Consider the following 14162-nt stretch of genomic DNA (forward strand, 5'->3'; position numbering starts at 1 on the left):
TGATCTCCCGACACTGTGGTCTGACAGTAGCCTCGGAAACCCATGCTTTTTTTTTGTTAGTCTGACAGTAACTCAGTGGTATGGATATGCAGCCTATCTCCTGACTACATGTCTGTGGGAAGGTGTACCGGCGAGTCTTGTTGATGACTTCAGTATAGGGTCCTCCTCCTCTGTGTCGTGTTTGTTTTTTTGGGGGCTTGGAATTTTTATAATTATTTCTCAACCATTTTTCTTTTCTTTTCAAGATCTTTTTATTGAGATTGTCAATTAACAGAATACAATGGGTTGGTAATTTGGGCATATACAAATTGCCCACCCGTGTGGGCATATGCAGTAGCGTCCCATATCACACCATTCAAAATAAAAAACATAAATGAATAAAGAAGCCATATGAGTTCTAAAGTCCCACCCAAAGGGAAAAAAGAAAATAATCATAATCCCCAATTTAGTAGTTAATAATAAGTTAATAATTCCTAAATCCCGACTGCATATTTGTTCAAGGTTTCAGCCCAATCCGACCACCATGGGTTGGTTGTCTGTGCTAGAAAATGATTGATCCAAAACAACTGGCCTGGATGTACCCCCATTCGCCAACGGCCTCCCCTCTCTGCAGCTCTCCTGTCACTGGTTCAGTGTGGGGCTCAGCGAATCGTGTATCTGACGTAGGGCACATCAACATCTTCAGCCTCAAGGTTGTTGCAGAACAGGTCAAACACCAGGGTTCTCACATGGTTACCCAACGTCCTTCTGGACACTTGAGACACAATCTCGGTCATCGGCTGCCCCAGTCTCTCTGTAAGTTGGGCAGTTGGCATAGGAGGAAAGTCAGTGTAGAGCCTGGACACTCCCTGACAAAGCATGGTGATCTCCAACTTATGCTCATTCCTGAAGTAGTCTAGGAACTGGTTGAGTGTCATCTCTTCACCGGTGGGCTGCATTCCGTTGACCTCAAATCGATCCCATAACGTCCAGTCGATCTCATAGTACTTCTGGCTGGGAGCAGCGATGGGATCGGAGAAGGTGAAGAAAGGGAGTGCCAGGTTCATGAAGCTGTTCTTGAAGGACTCCAACCTTTTGTGTCCCTGCACAATCTTAATGAGCTCCAGACACACCAGGCCTACCACAGAGGCTGTGGTGGTGGCGATGGCAGGGATGATCTTGCCAGCGATCAGTTTGCTCTTATGCCTGTCTGCAGCGGGAATGTCATAGTTCCCTGCCCTCAGGTTGGACGCCGCCACAATGAAGTCCATGTGGAAGTTAGTGTCGTCATCCTTCTCAAAGTAGACGGGTTTGAGCTTGAACTGGGAGGAAGACTTGGAGAATGGGAGAAGAAGAGTCTTCAGCTCCTCCAGTCGGGAGTCGTCAACAGAGGCAATAGCACTCTGCGACTCTTGATCAGAAACCTGGAATTTAACTCCAGAGCAAGGAGTGAAGGTCGGAATGCTGACCTCCTGCAGGATCTTGGCCACTTCTGCACGGTCAGTGCTGCCAGGAAAACCATATGTCTGGGCAAACAGGTTGGCTGCTGCCATTACATAGTCCATGTGCAGGTCATTGCTAGTGCTGAAGTCTAGGGGATGAGGACATCTCTTGGGGCCAGACCAGAAGGGGGCACCAGAGCTGTTGAGCTGATCTGGGGGGAAGCTGTGTAGTAGTTGACGGATGTTGTTACTGTATTCAAACTGCCAGCGGTTGCGTGCCCAGGCTACACAGTCAGCCCAGTTGCGGGGACAATCCGAAACAAGGCTCTTGTACACAGATTCCAGCAACTCCAAAGCCTGAGCTCCAGATAGTTTAGTGTCTCTGAAATTAGGATCTGTTAGGTATTGGATGGCATTTTCTGGTGGCTGCTTGAATAGTTCATCAATCTGATCACGGGCCCATTGCAGTGTGTGTTCAATGGCATTGGGGAAATTCTTGAGGGTGCACATGGGGATGGACTTCTCTGGGGGGTCATGGCTGGAGCTGTAGCACTCAGTGAGGAAGGGGATGACCACCTGCACGTTGCCCTTGGTGCCCAAAGTACCAGACTCCAGCAGGGGCTTCTGGTAGTACACACATCGTTGGTCCATATACCGACGGCCCTCAACATTGTCCAGTGCATTGGCCACGCCATCAAGGCCCTCAAAGAAGCCATCATCATATATACTCTCAGTGTCTGATCCCACCCTGTTCTGGTGACTTGTGATTTCCATGGACGGGTTCATCTGCTTTACGGCTGCTGCCGCCGTCTCACTCTTCATTTTGGTGACATCACGGGGTCTGAAGAGGAACTGTCTGTTGAGGTTAGACTTCTCTATGGCATCCATGTCTGTTACAATGACTTCACCGTCCCCGCAAGCTAATCCCATCATGGCAAAATTCTTCATCAGCTCACAGCCAATGGCACCGGCCCCAACCAAGAAGTAGCGCTGTTTGGCAAGTGCATCCTGGAGCTTGGTGCCAAAAACTGCAATCTGGCCATCATAACGACAATTCCTAGGAGTGCATTCCTCCTCTGGGAGCACTAGGCCTTCCTCTTCAGGCAGGCACTCCAAGGCATCAAAGTACAGCCACTGCATAATGGGCATAAACTTTCCTGTGCACGCCTTCATCACTTCCTGTGCGGCCAGTCCACCAATGAAAGCGTTGACGGGTGCCAGGTCACCAGCAGAGACAAAGGCCATTTTCCTGATGAGAGCTTCATCCAGTTGCTCCACTTTAGCTGACCCCGTCTGGGAAGAGTTCACATCTTTAGCCAATATCACTAGCTCATCACCGTCAGCCTGGTTCCAGGGCTTGGGGAGGCGGCTGTTTCTCTTCTGGAATGTGTGGAGAGCCTGGAAGGCCACGTGCAGCTGTCCTGGACGATCAAACTTAGCAAAGTCTGTTATTGTAAACTCTGGCTCAGCCATGGAGGATGAGAGAGATTTGAAAGAAATATTTTTGGGTATCTTGACCTGGGAGACAATCCCCCCTCTCTCGTAATCAGGAAAGTCAGTTGTGTCACAGATACTGAAGGTGTAGGGACCTAGACAATTTATTTCAATGGGTTGGCAGCTGTTGAGTTCCGTCATACCCTGAATCTCGGTGAAGGTGACATAGTCTCCACTCTCAAACCCATGACGAGCTTCATCCAGACATGTCACAACACCAGCAGTATCCTTTGTGATCATGGCAATCATGGCACTCAGAGGCTGCTCTCCGTTGGTGTCATACACCACCATGTCCTCACCAAAGTCGCAGAACAACTGGCCAAACAGTCCCCGTGTGTCTGCAATGACCAGCTTGATTCCTTTGCTGTGGCAGAGTTCACCTACATGCTGCTGCTCCTCCAGAGTGGAGTTAGTCAGCACTACCACCTGGAATTGAGTCAGGTAGTCCTCTGTGAGCGCCCCGGTGTAAGCTGCCACTGGGACATAGCTGTTGAGCTCAGCCAGACGAGACTGACTCACCTCTGCCCTGTTCTTACCCAGGTCCTCTTTTCGCAGGTAGAACTGTGAGGAGAGGTCTCTCCACTCTGCAACACCCTGGTCGTGCACAATGACAGATTTGACTCCTCCCAGGATGACATTCTTGGCGATCTCCACTCCAAGCCCTCTCATGCCAGAGATAAGGACATTGGACTTCTGCATGCGCTTCATAGCATCCAGGCCCAGCACGTAGAGCTGTCTGGAGTACAGGCCTTCATCGATCTCAGCATCACTGCCGTTCTTAGCCATGCTGTCGGCAGGTGTGTGGGACAGTTCAGTTATGACAGAGTTAGAGGAGGAGCAGTGGGAACCCATTTCCATCCCTGTTCCTGACAAGTTAAGCTTCTTGGACGATGAGGTTGATGATGCCTGAAGAGGTCTGTGGCAGGATCCTATTGGTCTCGGTGACTTTCCGTGAAGAGCTGGCCAGCTGTTATCTGCAGCACGTTTCATGACAGTCCGTTCAAAGCAAAGCAGTCCCAAGATCCCGTCTCGTTATTATATTGAGAGGCCTGTGATGTGATGTAATGTGACGTCACCAGCCATGCCCATAATCAGTGGTGATAAGCCTGCGAGAATAGGTGTCTTTTCAAGGCAGCCTTAAAAGAGTCCAGTGTTGGAGCATGGCAAATCTCCATTGGTAGAGAATTCCAGTGTGGGTGGGGGCTGCCACATTGAAGCCTCTGTCCCCCAAGGTTCGCTTGCTTGTTTGGGGGATAGCGAGGAGGTCCAAGTCTGTGGACCGCAAGTTCCGGGGTGCTCCTTCCATTCCGACATCTCGCCACTCCGACTAGTGGCTTCCGCGTGCGGTTAGGGTTAGGGTTAGGGTTAGGTATAGGGTTCGTTAACGTCGGAAAGGCGACATGTCGGAAAGGCGAAATGCACCCGCAAGTTCCGTGACAGAGGACGTTTATGGAGTTTATGTACTCTGTTCAAATTAAAAGGCCTGTATTCAAAATTGTACTTTAACAAAAGTCAAAAATATAGTATCTATTTAATGTGTACAAACGAGCAGCATTTTGTCTAGGTTCCATATTAGTAGATTTACTATAGTCTAGTAGTGTGAAACTTTCAAAGTGGTCAACCCGGTTTGTGGTACAAACCAGGATCCCATAAGCTGCATTAACCATTCAATACATAGGACCGCAATGGAAACAAGTCCTCAGGACTTTTTTGTGTTATCCTTGTAGCCCAAGTGTATGACTGTGCCCGTACAGTTTGCATTTTTGTCTAATAAAGTATTCAATCAATCAATCAATCAAAAACTAAAGTGCCAGGCCGTCCAGTGGGCACCTAAACTGTTCTGGTTATCCGTATATGTATGCGTATTTAACATTGTTTGCAAATGGGCCTTTAGTGTGTCCTCTGTGAAAAGTACTTCACAAATCATACCAAGCAGCCAGCAAGTCAATACATATAAAGCTTAAATCCTATCGGTATTTTGTTTGGCTCAATAGCATGTGGGCACATAGTTACAGCTGGCATCATGAGTTTTGTTCATGACTTTGCAGCCCCACCCCTACAGTCACATTAACACAAATTGTGTTGGGAATGTTGGGAATGTTCTAATTCTTATGTTCTAATTCTTACAAAAAATAGAACATGTTACTGTGTCATAGTAACATGACACAAGTGTCCTATCCGTCTGTATAACTGTCCTATCCGTCCTGTCTGTATAAGTGTCCTATCCGTCCTGTCTGTATAAGTGTCCTATCCGTCCTGTCTATGTAAGTGTCCTATCCGTCCTGTCTGTGTAAGTGTCCTATCTGTCCTGTCTGTGTAAGTGTCCTATCCAATTGTTACAGTATCCGCCATTTCTCAGCCATTTCGTGATTATTCCTGTCTTACCTCACTTTGAAAGAGGCTAAGACTCTTTCAAAGTGACACGTGTATTTATAGGCCGCTATACGTCACTAGCCAATCAGATCACACTATTTCACCGTATTGTCACGTGTCACGTGAGGCTTGACCAATGTTAGCTTGGCCGAGGGGGGGGGACGGAAAGTGAAAACAATGTCTCCTGGCGGAGACAACAACAGAGGAAGAAAAACAATGCTTCATTTGTGATTGATAATCATGCTTGAAAATAATTTACTGTGCATTTTGTACATCTTCTACAGTTGGAGGAGTATGAATGCATTGTATGTTCTGTCTTCACAGGGCACACATTTGCTCTTATAGCCCTCTGCTGGACACTCTTCCTTCAGTTTAAAAAGAACCTGTAAAGCAGCAGTTGAAGACATTAATCTCTCCAATAGTCCTATTTCAAATGGTTTTAGAACTAATGTGATAAAGCAGGGTTTTACTTTTGTGCAGAATAGCAGAATAGAGGTGAAAGGTAACCCTGTATTCACAGGGTCTCACAGCGATGCCATAGTTTATAAAGAAATGTTTTATGTCCAGTGTGATATAGTTAGGATGGGTTAAATGTAGATGAAAATCTCCAGTTTGTGCAAATGTGCTCATTGGAGGAGTGTTTCAGTATTGCCAAGTTAAGTGATTAAATGTGCAACACAACTTTATACTTGCACGATTTTACACATTTCATTATGCACTCAAAATGTGTGATTTTCGTTCTATTTGTAAAAGGCAGAAATCATTGTTGTTAATGTGCATACAAAGTGATACAATGTCCTGTCTGTCTTACAAGCAGTAGCAAAAGTACTTCTGATGTTTTAAAAGTCAGCCATGACATGTGCTTACATTTCATAACCATAGAAATTACACAATTACATGGCAATATACAGTAGGCTACTAACAACAATAATATGGAGTGGGCAGGAAGGTAAATAATGTGTCCTCCTTGGTTTTGTTGAACAGATGTGTACAGCAAAGTGCAGTAGAATACATCACAGTACCTGGATGGCACTTGTTGCAACAGATCCCATTGTCAGTGAGATAATCCCCATGACTGCAGGTCTTCTCTAAAATCTCTCTAAATACCAGCATTGAGTAGCCCATTTACAATCATCCAGTGTCCTACTTGAATGTTAACCTCAGGTTAGTGCGGGTAATAATTCTGCAAAGGAAAATAAGAACAGTCAGGTTTGAGAGGCCTTTTGTGCCTTCAGCACGCACACGTGTGCGTGCGTGCGCGCGCGTGTGTGCGTACAGTATGTGTGTGTATACTGTACTTGGTAGTCAAAAGGACTATAAATAATACACTGTATGAAGGTTTATTGACACATAATGTTATCAACCAAAATATGTATGCACCAAGTAACCATGTTGTTGTCGTTTTACCTCTTTTCTAAAAGCTGGCTCTGTCTCACTTTTGCTGCCATAGTCTGTTGGGTGCATGTGAAGAGGAGAGATGACTTGCTTTGACACAACAGGGTAATTTGTCTTGTTTGTTGAGGCTGCATAATGTACATTTAATGATCGTAATGGCTAATATGAGACAGATACAGCAAATCAAATTACACAAAGACTAAAGACAAGCCAAGCCAAGTTTATTTTGTATAGCATATTTCAACAACAAGACAATTCAAAGTGCTTTACATAAACAAATGAAGAGCATTAATACACAGTGTGGAAATCTGACAGAGTCTACACAAGAATGCTGCGAATGGCTCTAGGTGTCACATGGACAGACCACATCAGAAATGTGGTCCTCTATGGAGACCTTCCACGGGTCATAGACAAGGTCAGAGAGAGAAGGATGAGGCACTGCGTCAGGCACCCGGAACTATATGGCAAGTAAACTGACACTGAGGGGACCCAGGGCACAGCGGATAGGCAAGAAGCGCACCACCTACGTAGATGCACTGTGGCTCAACAGTGGAGCTAACAACTGCAGAACTCAAGACCTCTCAAGACAAGATGGTGTGGAGGGCAGCGATTCAGGAGTCCCCAGGTGGCATTGGCTAGACCGCACTCTCGCATCGCATTGAATACAATTATAATAGTTATTATTAAATAGTTAGAAGAATACAAAATTAGAATAAGTAAAACAATAAGATAATAAAAATACAGTGCAGCAAATTGAAAACATCAATAGACGGCAGCATCAAACAGAAAAGTATTCAGCTTTGATTTAAAAAAGTACGTGGCAGACGTACCCCTGAGTAGCTGTAGATCAGTGAAGGCTCTCTGAATATCATTCATAAAGCCTGTATCTGCCAAAGCTTGATAAAAAATAAAAAAGATAAAAAAGATACTTGTATGTGTTGCATAAAAACTGAATGCTGCTTCTCCATATTTAGTTTAGACTTGGAGGACACAAAGCTGACCTCTCCCAGATGACCTAGAGATATGGATGGTTTATGATACTTATGTAACTCATAACTCAGTAATGTATTTTGGCCCTAAACCATTCAGTGCTTTATAGGACAACAGTAGGATATTGAAATCAGTTCATTGACAGACAGGGAACCGGTGTAAAGCTATAAGACAAATAAAACTAACTTTAAAGATTTTTTAAGCATTTCTGCTGTATTTGCATAGAGACAGTGAACAGAGAGGCAGAAAAGGCAGGAGAAAGAGGGAAGTCAATGTTGACCTTCAATACAAAGCATAATTATCCCCTTGGAGCCTAGGCTTGTGTATAAATTGACTGGAAGATCTTACAATGTTAAATTGCATACTTTTACATATATGGGGCTCATGAATAGACTATGTGGGCACTTGAGGGGGCATGTATGGGGTTTATTGGCAAATGCTTTCAGGGGAGGGGGTGCCAGGGGGGCCTACTGAATTTATGCCCAGGGGCCCAGTGGCATGCTCTCTCAAAGGTGGGTCTCGTCTTCTCCAACTCCTCTTTTTGGCTGCAATGCAGAATTGATTTGAGCAAGTGAGTCAACCTTTGCCGGGCCCTTTTTTTGCACAGAAAAATCTTAAATAAAAATTATTTCTATTTTTGAAGCATAATAATGAACTACTAGAAATAGAAAATAGAAATAATTGGAAACGTCAAAGGTACAGAATATGAAGTGCAATTACATTTTCCTGCAGGGACAATATCATCAACTAACAACAAACAAACAAACAAAATACCTGCCGATCTACACACATGACCATAGTCTGATCCTGGTCTATGGAGTTCTTCTCTCTGCATCTGAGTAGACATTTTGAGAAACATAACCATAATTAGGTTAATTATGCTTTGTTAATTATAACTTTGTTTTTTTACAACCAAGGTTTATATTATAGCTTGTAATTAAAGTAAATAAAAGATGAGTGTTGTTTTTTTTTTTTCATTTACTGCTTTCTATCCACCTGTTTCCTAGGCTTGTGTTTTCCACTTCCTGTCGGATTTCATTGGATATCATTAGTCATCTGACCGGTTTCATTGGATTTCATTGGATCAAAAGACAGGAAGTGGAACACAGTGAAAAGCCTAGGAAACAGGTGGATAGTTTTAGCAATTTTCGCATTTTTTTTTTACAGTGGGCGGGGGCATTCTGTCCGGTGGATAAATATGCCATTTTTTACACAATAAAAAAGGTCCTGTGGTCTTTGATGGCCAGATGTGAGTTATTGGGGTCTAGAAGAGCTACTGTAAATAATAATAAAGAAAACGCTGGGTTATTGTGTTAAAAAAAAGACATATTTAGCCACCGGACAGAATGCCCCCGCCCACTGAAAAAAAAAATATCGCGAAAATTGCTAAAACTATAGAAAGCAGTAAATAAAAATGTTTTAACACTCATCTTTTATTTACTTTAATTACAATCTAAAACATAAACCTTGGTTGTAAAAAAACAAAGTTGTCCTTTAAGGTGAATTATTAATGAAGGCAATTTAATATTTATCAGTTAAAATAAAATAAAAAAGCATGCAATTCTTGCAAACATGACAAAAGAACACACTTACAGCTGTTGAAAAGAAAATCTATCACTGCACCTGGGAAATATCCTTGCCAAAACATAAATGCAAAGGGTAATACCAGTCAGAACCACAATGATGGCTTTCAATACTTCAAAAATCCTGAAGAATCCTTCGGTTTGAACTAGAGGGACCAGAGACAGAGGGTGATTATTGTCCTCTATCATATTCTATTTGCTGGAGTCAGGGGTCACAGTTTTTTAATAAAGACATAAAGACAAAATTAGATGTTTAGAGTCTATACAAATGTTCCAAAATAGGATATGTGTTTTAAATGTACATGTGTTTACCTTCTTCATCTTTTTTGATGATGATAAGTGTCTTATTTATTGTTGTCACATAATTTTTGCTGAAACACTCAACAGAAGTGTTGTAGTGCTCTTCAACAGTCAGGGAGAAGGTACTGTTGACGGTGTTGTTCAACACTGTGGTCGTGATAGAATACACTCCTCTGTTCATAATTAATGGCCATGTGATTGTAGGTAACGGAACCCCCTCACTGATACACACACAGATCAGGGTTCTCAAATGGAGAACACATTCAGATCCATTGAGGATCGTTGGAAAGGCTGAGGACAAACAAACAAAATTGTAATCACATGAAAGAAAAATATCTATGTAATGTAAATGGTAAATGGTTAAAGGACCACTTCAACCATTTTCAACCTATCTTGATATAATTGGTCACGATAAAATGGTATCATTTTTTTCTGCTCGGCCTGTGTCTCATGGAGGGCAGTGGACACTTCAGAAACCCGGCTACCAGTGACATCATCGTTAGGCTGTGTATTTTTTAACAAGATTTTCAAATGTTTTATTTTGATTTTTCCAGGCTAATTAGCATTTAGCATGCTAATTTTCCAGGAATAGAAAGCCCGCAGTTTCTATTATCTTGGATTCCCCATCAATGATGTCACTGGTAGGCAGGTTTCAAAACTGTCCAAAGGCCTCCTCTGAGACACAGACCAAGTAGACAGAAATGGTGCCAAATTATAATGAGCATTAGTGAGAACCTATTTAATGTAACTTTTCGCACACAGAGCTGGAATCGAACTCCGGTCTCCAGCTCGGCAGACCAGCAGGTAACAAGCAACGCCAAGAGAGCTAGCTCCCTTGGAGGAGCAAGTTACGGCCGGGTCTTTTGCGGGGTCGCTACAATATGAAGATAGGTTGAAAAGTCGTTCTTTAAGCTCTTTTATCCAAAGCCCTTTACAGTATGCGTTGATGATTAATGTGAAGGGAAATGTTCTCTCAAAGCAGTGCAGCGTACTTACTTATGAAAGTTATATTAGTAAATGTAGTCAGAGTGTTGTTCAGATGTTGTGCTGTACAGCTGTACCTCCCAGAGTGTTCTACTGACACCATAGGAATGACTAGCGTGGCCGTCTTAGTACCATTCATAAGTTTGGTGTTAGAGTCCAGTTCAGTCCATATGATAGTGGATTGGGGGCAGCTTTTAGCATCACAGGTCAGACTCAGAGTATCAGCTTCTTCCACTGTGGTATCCCCACGGATTCTGGGAATCTGCAGGTCTTTGACACAAATTGACAACAAATTTGACACAAACTAACACATTGGGAACCATGCCTGTTGGGAACGATGCATGTTGGGAAGAATGGGAACGATGCATGTTGGGAACGATGCATGTTGGGAACGATGTCTGTTGGGAACGATGCATGCCCCTCCAGTTAGTTTTTAATCACTTTTAAAGTGGATTTGAGTGTTTAGTTTTACAAAAGGCTTAGTTTTAGTAATATGGATTAGTCAGGGGCAAGATTCAACAAGATCAGGAAAAAATGGCAAAATAGCAACATGTCATGATGTGACGCATTGTAAGCTTGCAGGTTATTTTTGTAATCTTGGACGATTTTCAACAAATGCTAAAACTAAGGAGATTTTCTTTATGATTTTAGTTAGCTTTAGTTAGCAAAACAGTTACCAGTTTCTTTTGTAAAGCCTGTGACGTAACTCTCCTTGAATGACTCTGGTGTCAGTTAACTAACCATGGTCATTATGACGTCATATTGATGACATCAGGGATCAATATATGGGGAGTTACGTATTCATAAATACTTTTGAGAATCGCAGATCTGAATTTCTCAAATAGAAGTTGATAGTTTAATAAAGCCGTCAAATACGAACAGAAAATAAATGGTGAAGGAAATATGGTTTATGAGTGACAGTGAACTGGCTCTAACCGTCCTTCACACACGCACGCACGCACACACGCACACGCACGCGCACACACACACACACACACACACACACACACACACACACACACACACACACACACACACACACACACACACACACACACACACACACACAATTTCACACCAATAAACTGTGGGAAATCTGGTTATACATTCTCTTAACTATTTCCTGGTTCTCGAGATACAAAAAAAAAAAAAGTATTCAAATACGCGATTTAGCGCAAGGACCATAGGTGCAAAATTCCCCTTTAACACATCATTTCCACTTAGATGAAAGAAGAACATCTATTCCTGTTGTATTTAAACTGCACATATTCCAGCTGACTGGTGTAATATTACTGGCTATCCCTTGGCAGGTGACAGTACAGTAGCTAGCTACTGTACAATTACATCAGATGGCAGATATGTTTTCAGATAGTCCAGGCTCCCAAAAAAACTAAACACTGACATATGCAAATGCAAAAATGCACTACACTTTAGTGTAATTATTTCAACTAAAAATAAATAAATAAAATACAATAAATATACAGTATACACACACACATATTGACTCACTGTCATGCTCCACCATGCTGTGACAAATACATAAAACATAAAACTAATTTGGTTTGGAGGGATTTTTTCTATCACTCACCACACATATTTATGAGACACTGAAATATCTCAGAGCTTATGACTTTTTTGTAAAACCTGTCTTTGCAGCGACAGACAGCATCTTTGATCCTGGTACATTTCAATTCCTCCTCCTCGTTATTTCTCTCTGTAGGGGAGGAGAATGAAAGAAGATATTATCATCATTAATACAAATTACAATTACAACAAATGACGAAAAACAATAATATTTCAATAGTGATAGACAATTATCTGCTTGATAATAATTTACCGTTGCATTTTGTACAGCTTCTACAGTTGGAGGAGTAGTTTATGAATTCATTGAATGTTCCGTCATCACAGGGCACACATTTGCTTGTCTGGCCCTCATCTTGACACTCTTCCTTTAGTTTAAATCCTGTAATGCAGCAGTTGAATACGTTTAGACCTCACAGAATCTCTCCAATAGTTACTTTGGTGCATAATAGAGATGAAAGGTAACCCTGGGTCCACAGGGTCTCTTGGCGATGCCATTGTTTATACATTTTATTGCTGATAGTATTGTGTAGTATACCAACAATAGTATTGAGTGGGCAGGAAAGTATAAGTAATCTGTGCCCCTTGGTTTTGTTGAACAGATACGTGCAGTAGAATAGATCACACAGTACCTGGATGGCACTTGCAACAGATCCCATTGTCAGTGACATAATAAATCAAAATCAAATGTTGATTTGCATGATTTTACAAATTTCAATGTGCAACAAAAATCACAAAATCATTCTGTTTGTAAAAGACAGATATCAGTGTTGATAACATGCACGCATACTAATGAACATTTAATAACTTGTGCTGCTTGTTTTTGTTGAGATGTGTACAGCAACTTGCAGTAGAATACATCACAGTACCTGGATGGCACTTGTTGCAACAGATCAGCTGGTCAGTGAGATAACCCCCTTCTTCCTGGCATTTCTTCTCTAAAGATTGTGATGACGATAGGCCAGAGGTGAGGATTAACATGTACTGCAGGACAGACAGACAGAAATAACAGCAGTGAGTAGCCCTAGCCCATTTACAATCACTACTTGAATGTTAACCTCAGCTAAAATAATAATAATAACAGAATTGCATTAAAATAATCATGTATTATAATTATAATTTTTTTTTTTCAAAGATACATAATAGAAATTATTTTACAAAATAGATCTGTGGATTAAGCAAATTGTCTCTCACCAAGAAGACTAATGTGTCAATAATAGAGGCTTTTTTCTTCCATTTTCCTCTGTTACCAATTCCATCCATCTTCTCTTGCTGTCTCTCAACTCATTGAGCCCCTTTGCTAGTTTAACTACACATAGGCAAACTAGTTCACACACCCTGTTTCCCTAAAGTAATGGTTTCTTCCAAAAGTTGTGCAACAGCAGGTACACATGCGCACAGCACTATGTTGTGCATCAATGCTAGAGGGGATTTGGCTACAGCTTAAACTCCCCTGGCCGGGTCATACCAAAGACTAATTAAAGGGTTGGATTGGGGTAAATTCCGTCCTGCAAGCGTTATGTCCAGAGGCATGATGGCTGAAGGATGTATACATCAAGCCGCCGCTACAGAAACAGGAGATAGGCTCCTATTTGGAGTCATCAACATGATGTCATAGTACGAACATCAAAGACTGGCCTGGACTCCATATTTGGGCATGGCACACAGAACTCCATATGAGCATAACAGGGACACAGACAGACAAATGGGTACAATGGTTCTCTGATAACGGGTAATGCATAACCGGATGAGGCATGCAGTCCCAACTTGCATTGTTGTCGACTTGCATCATTCCCGAGTAGGCACCGGTCTAGTATACGAACATTTTTCAAGTAATTTCAAGTAATTACTACTTTGATTTGGGACCAAGGGCCCAGCATCCGCCTTTGAAATTGAGTCTATAGGAAGTGACAGTTCATATGAATGGCCTGTAGTTTCCCTGTTTTACCCCTGCTGGTGTCAGAAGAAAGTGATACGGTATGCTCTAGGGGCGGGATGATTTGATTGACAAGCTACACAACCAATAGCATTCATTCCCCGC

General features: G+C 42.3%; 2 protein-coding genes across 2 annotated transcripts; both read right to left on the reverse strand.

Annotated features, from left to right (window-relative positions):
• Positions 1-641: 641 nt before the first annotated feature.
• On the reverse strand, positions 642-3701 carry LOC311040504 (ubiquitin-like modifier-activating enzyme 1; the record flags this gene model as incomplete). The annotated part of the gene is made up of 1 exon (XM_084050830.1): positions 642-3701. One exon carries the CDS (start codon positions 3699-3701, stop codon positions 642-644), a length of 3060 nt encoding a protein of 1019 aa, XP_083906956.1.
• Positions 3702-9819: 6118 nt separating this feature from the next.
• On the reverse strand, positions 9820-13387 carry LOC311041732 (tumor necrosis factor receptor superfamily member 1A-like; the record flags this gene model as incomplete). Its single annotated transcript, XM_084052216.1, has 6 exons — positions 13316-13387; positions 12991-13105; positions 12378-12503; positions 12129-12254; positions 10618-10810; positions 9820-9847 (listed from the first exon to the last, which is right to left on the reverse strand). Exons 1-6 carry the CDS (start codon positions 13382-13384, stop codon positions 9820-9822), a joined length of 657 nt encoding a protein of 218 aa, XP_083908342.1. The 5' UTR covers positions 13385-13387.
• Positions 13388-14162: the final 775 nt, after the last annotated feature.

The sequence above is a fragment of the Gymnoscopelus microlampas genome (assembly GCF_963454915.1).
Source record: "Gymnoscopelus microlampas genome assembly, chromosome: 3".
Classification (NCBI taxonomy): domain Eukaryota; kingdom Metazoa; phylum Chordata; class Actinopteri; order Myctophiformes; family Myctophidae; genus Gymnoscopelus; species Gymnoscopelus microlampas.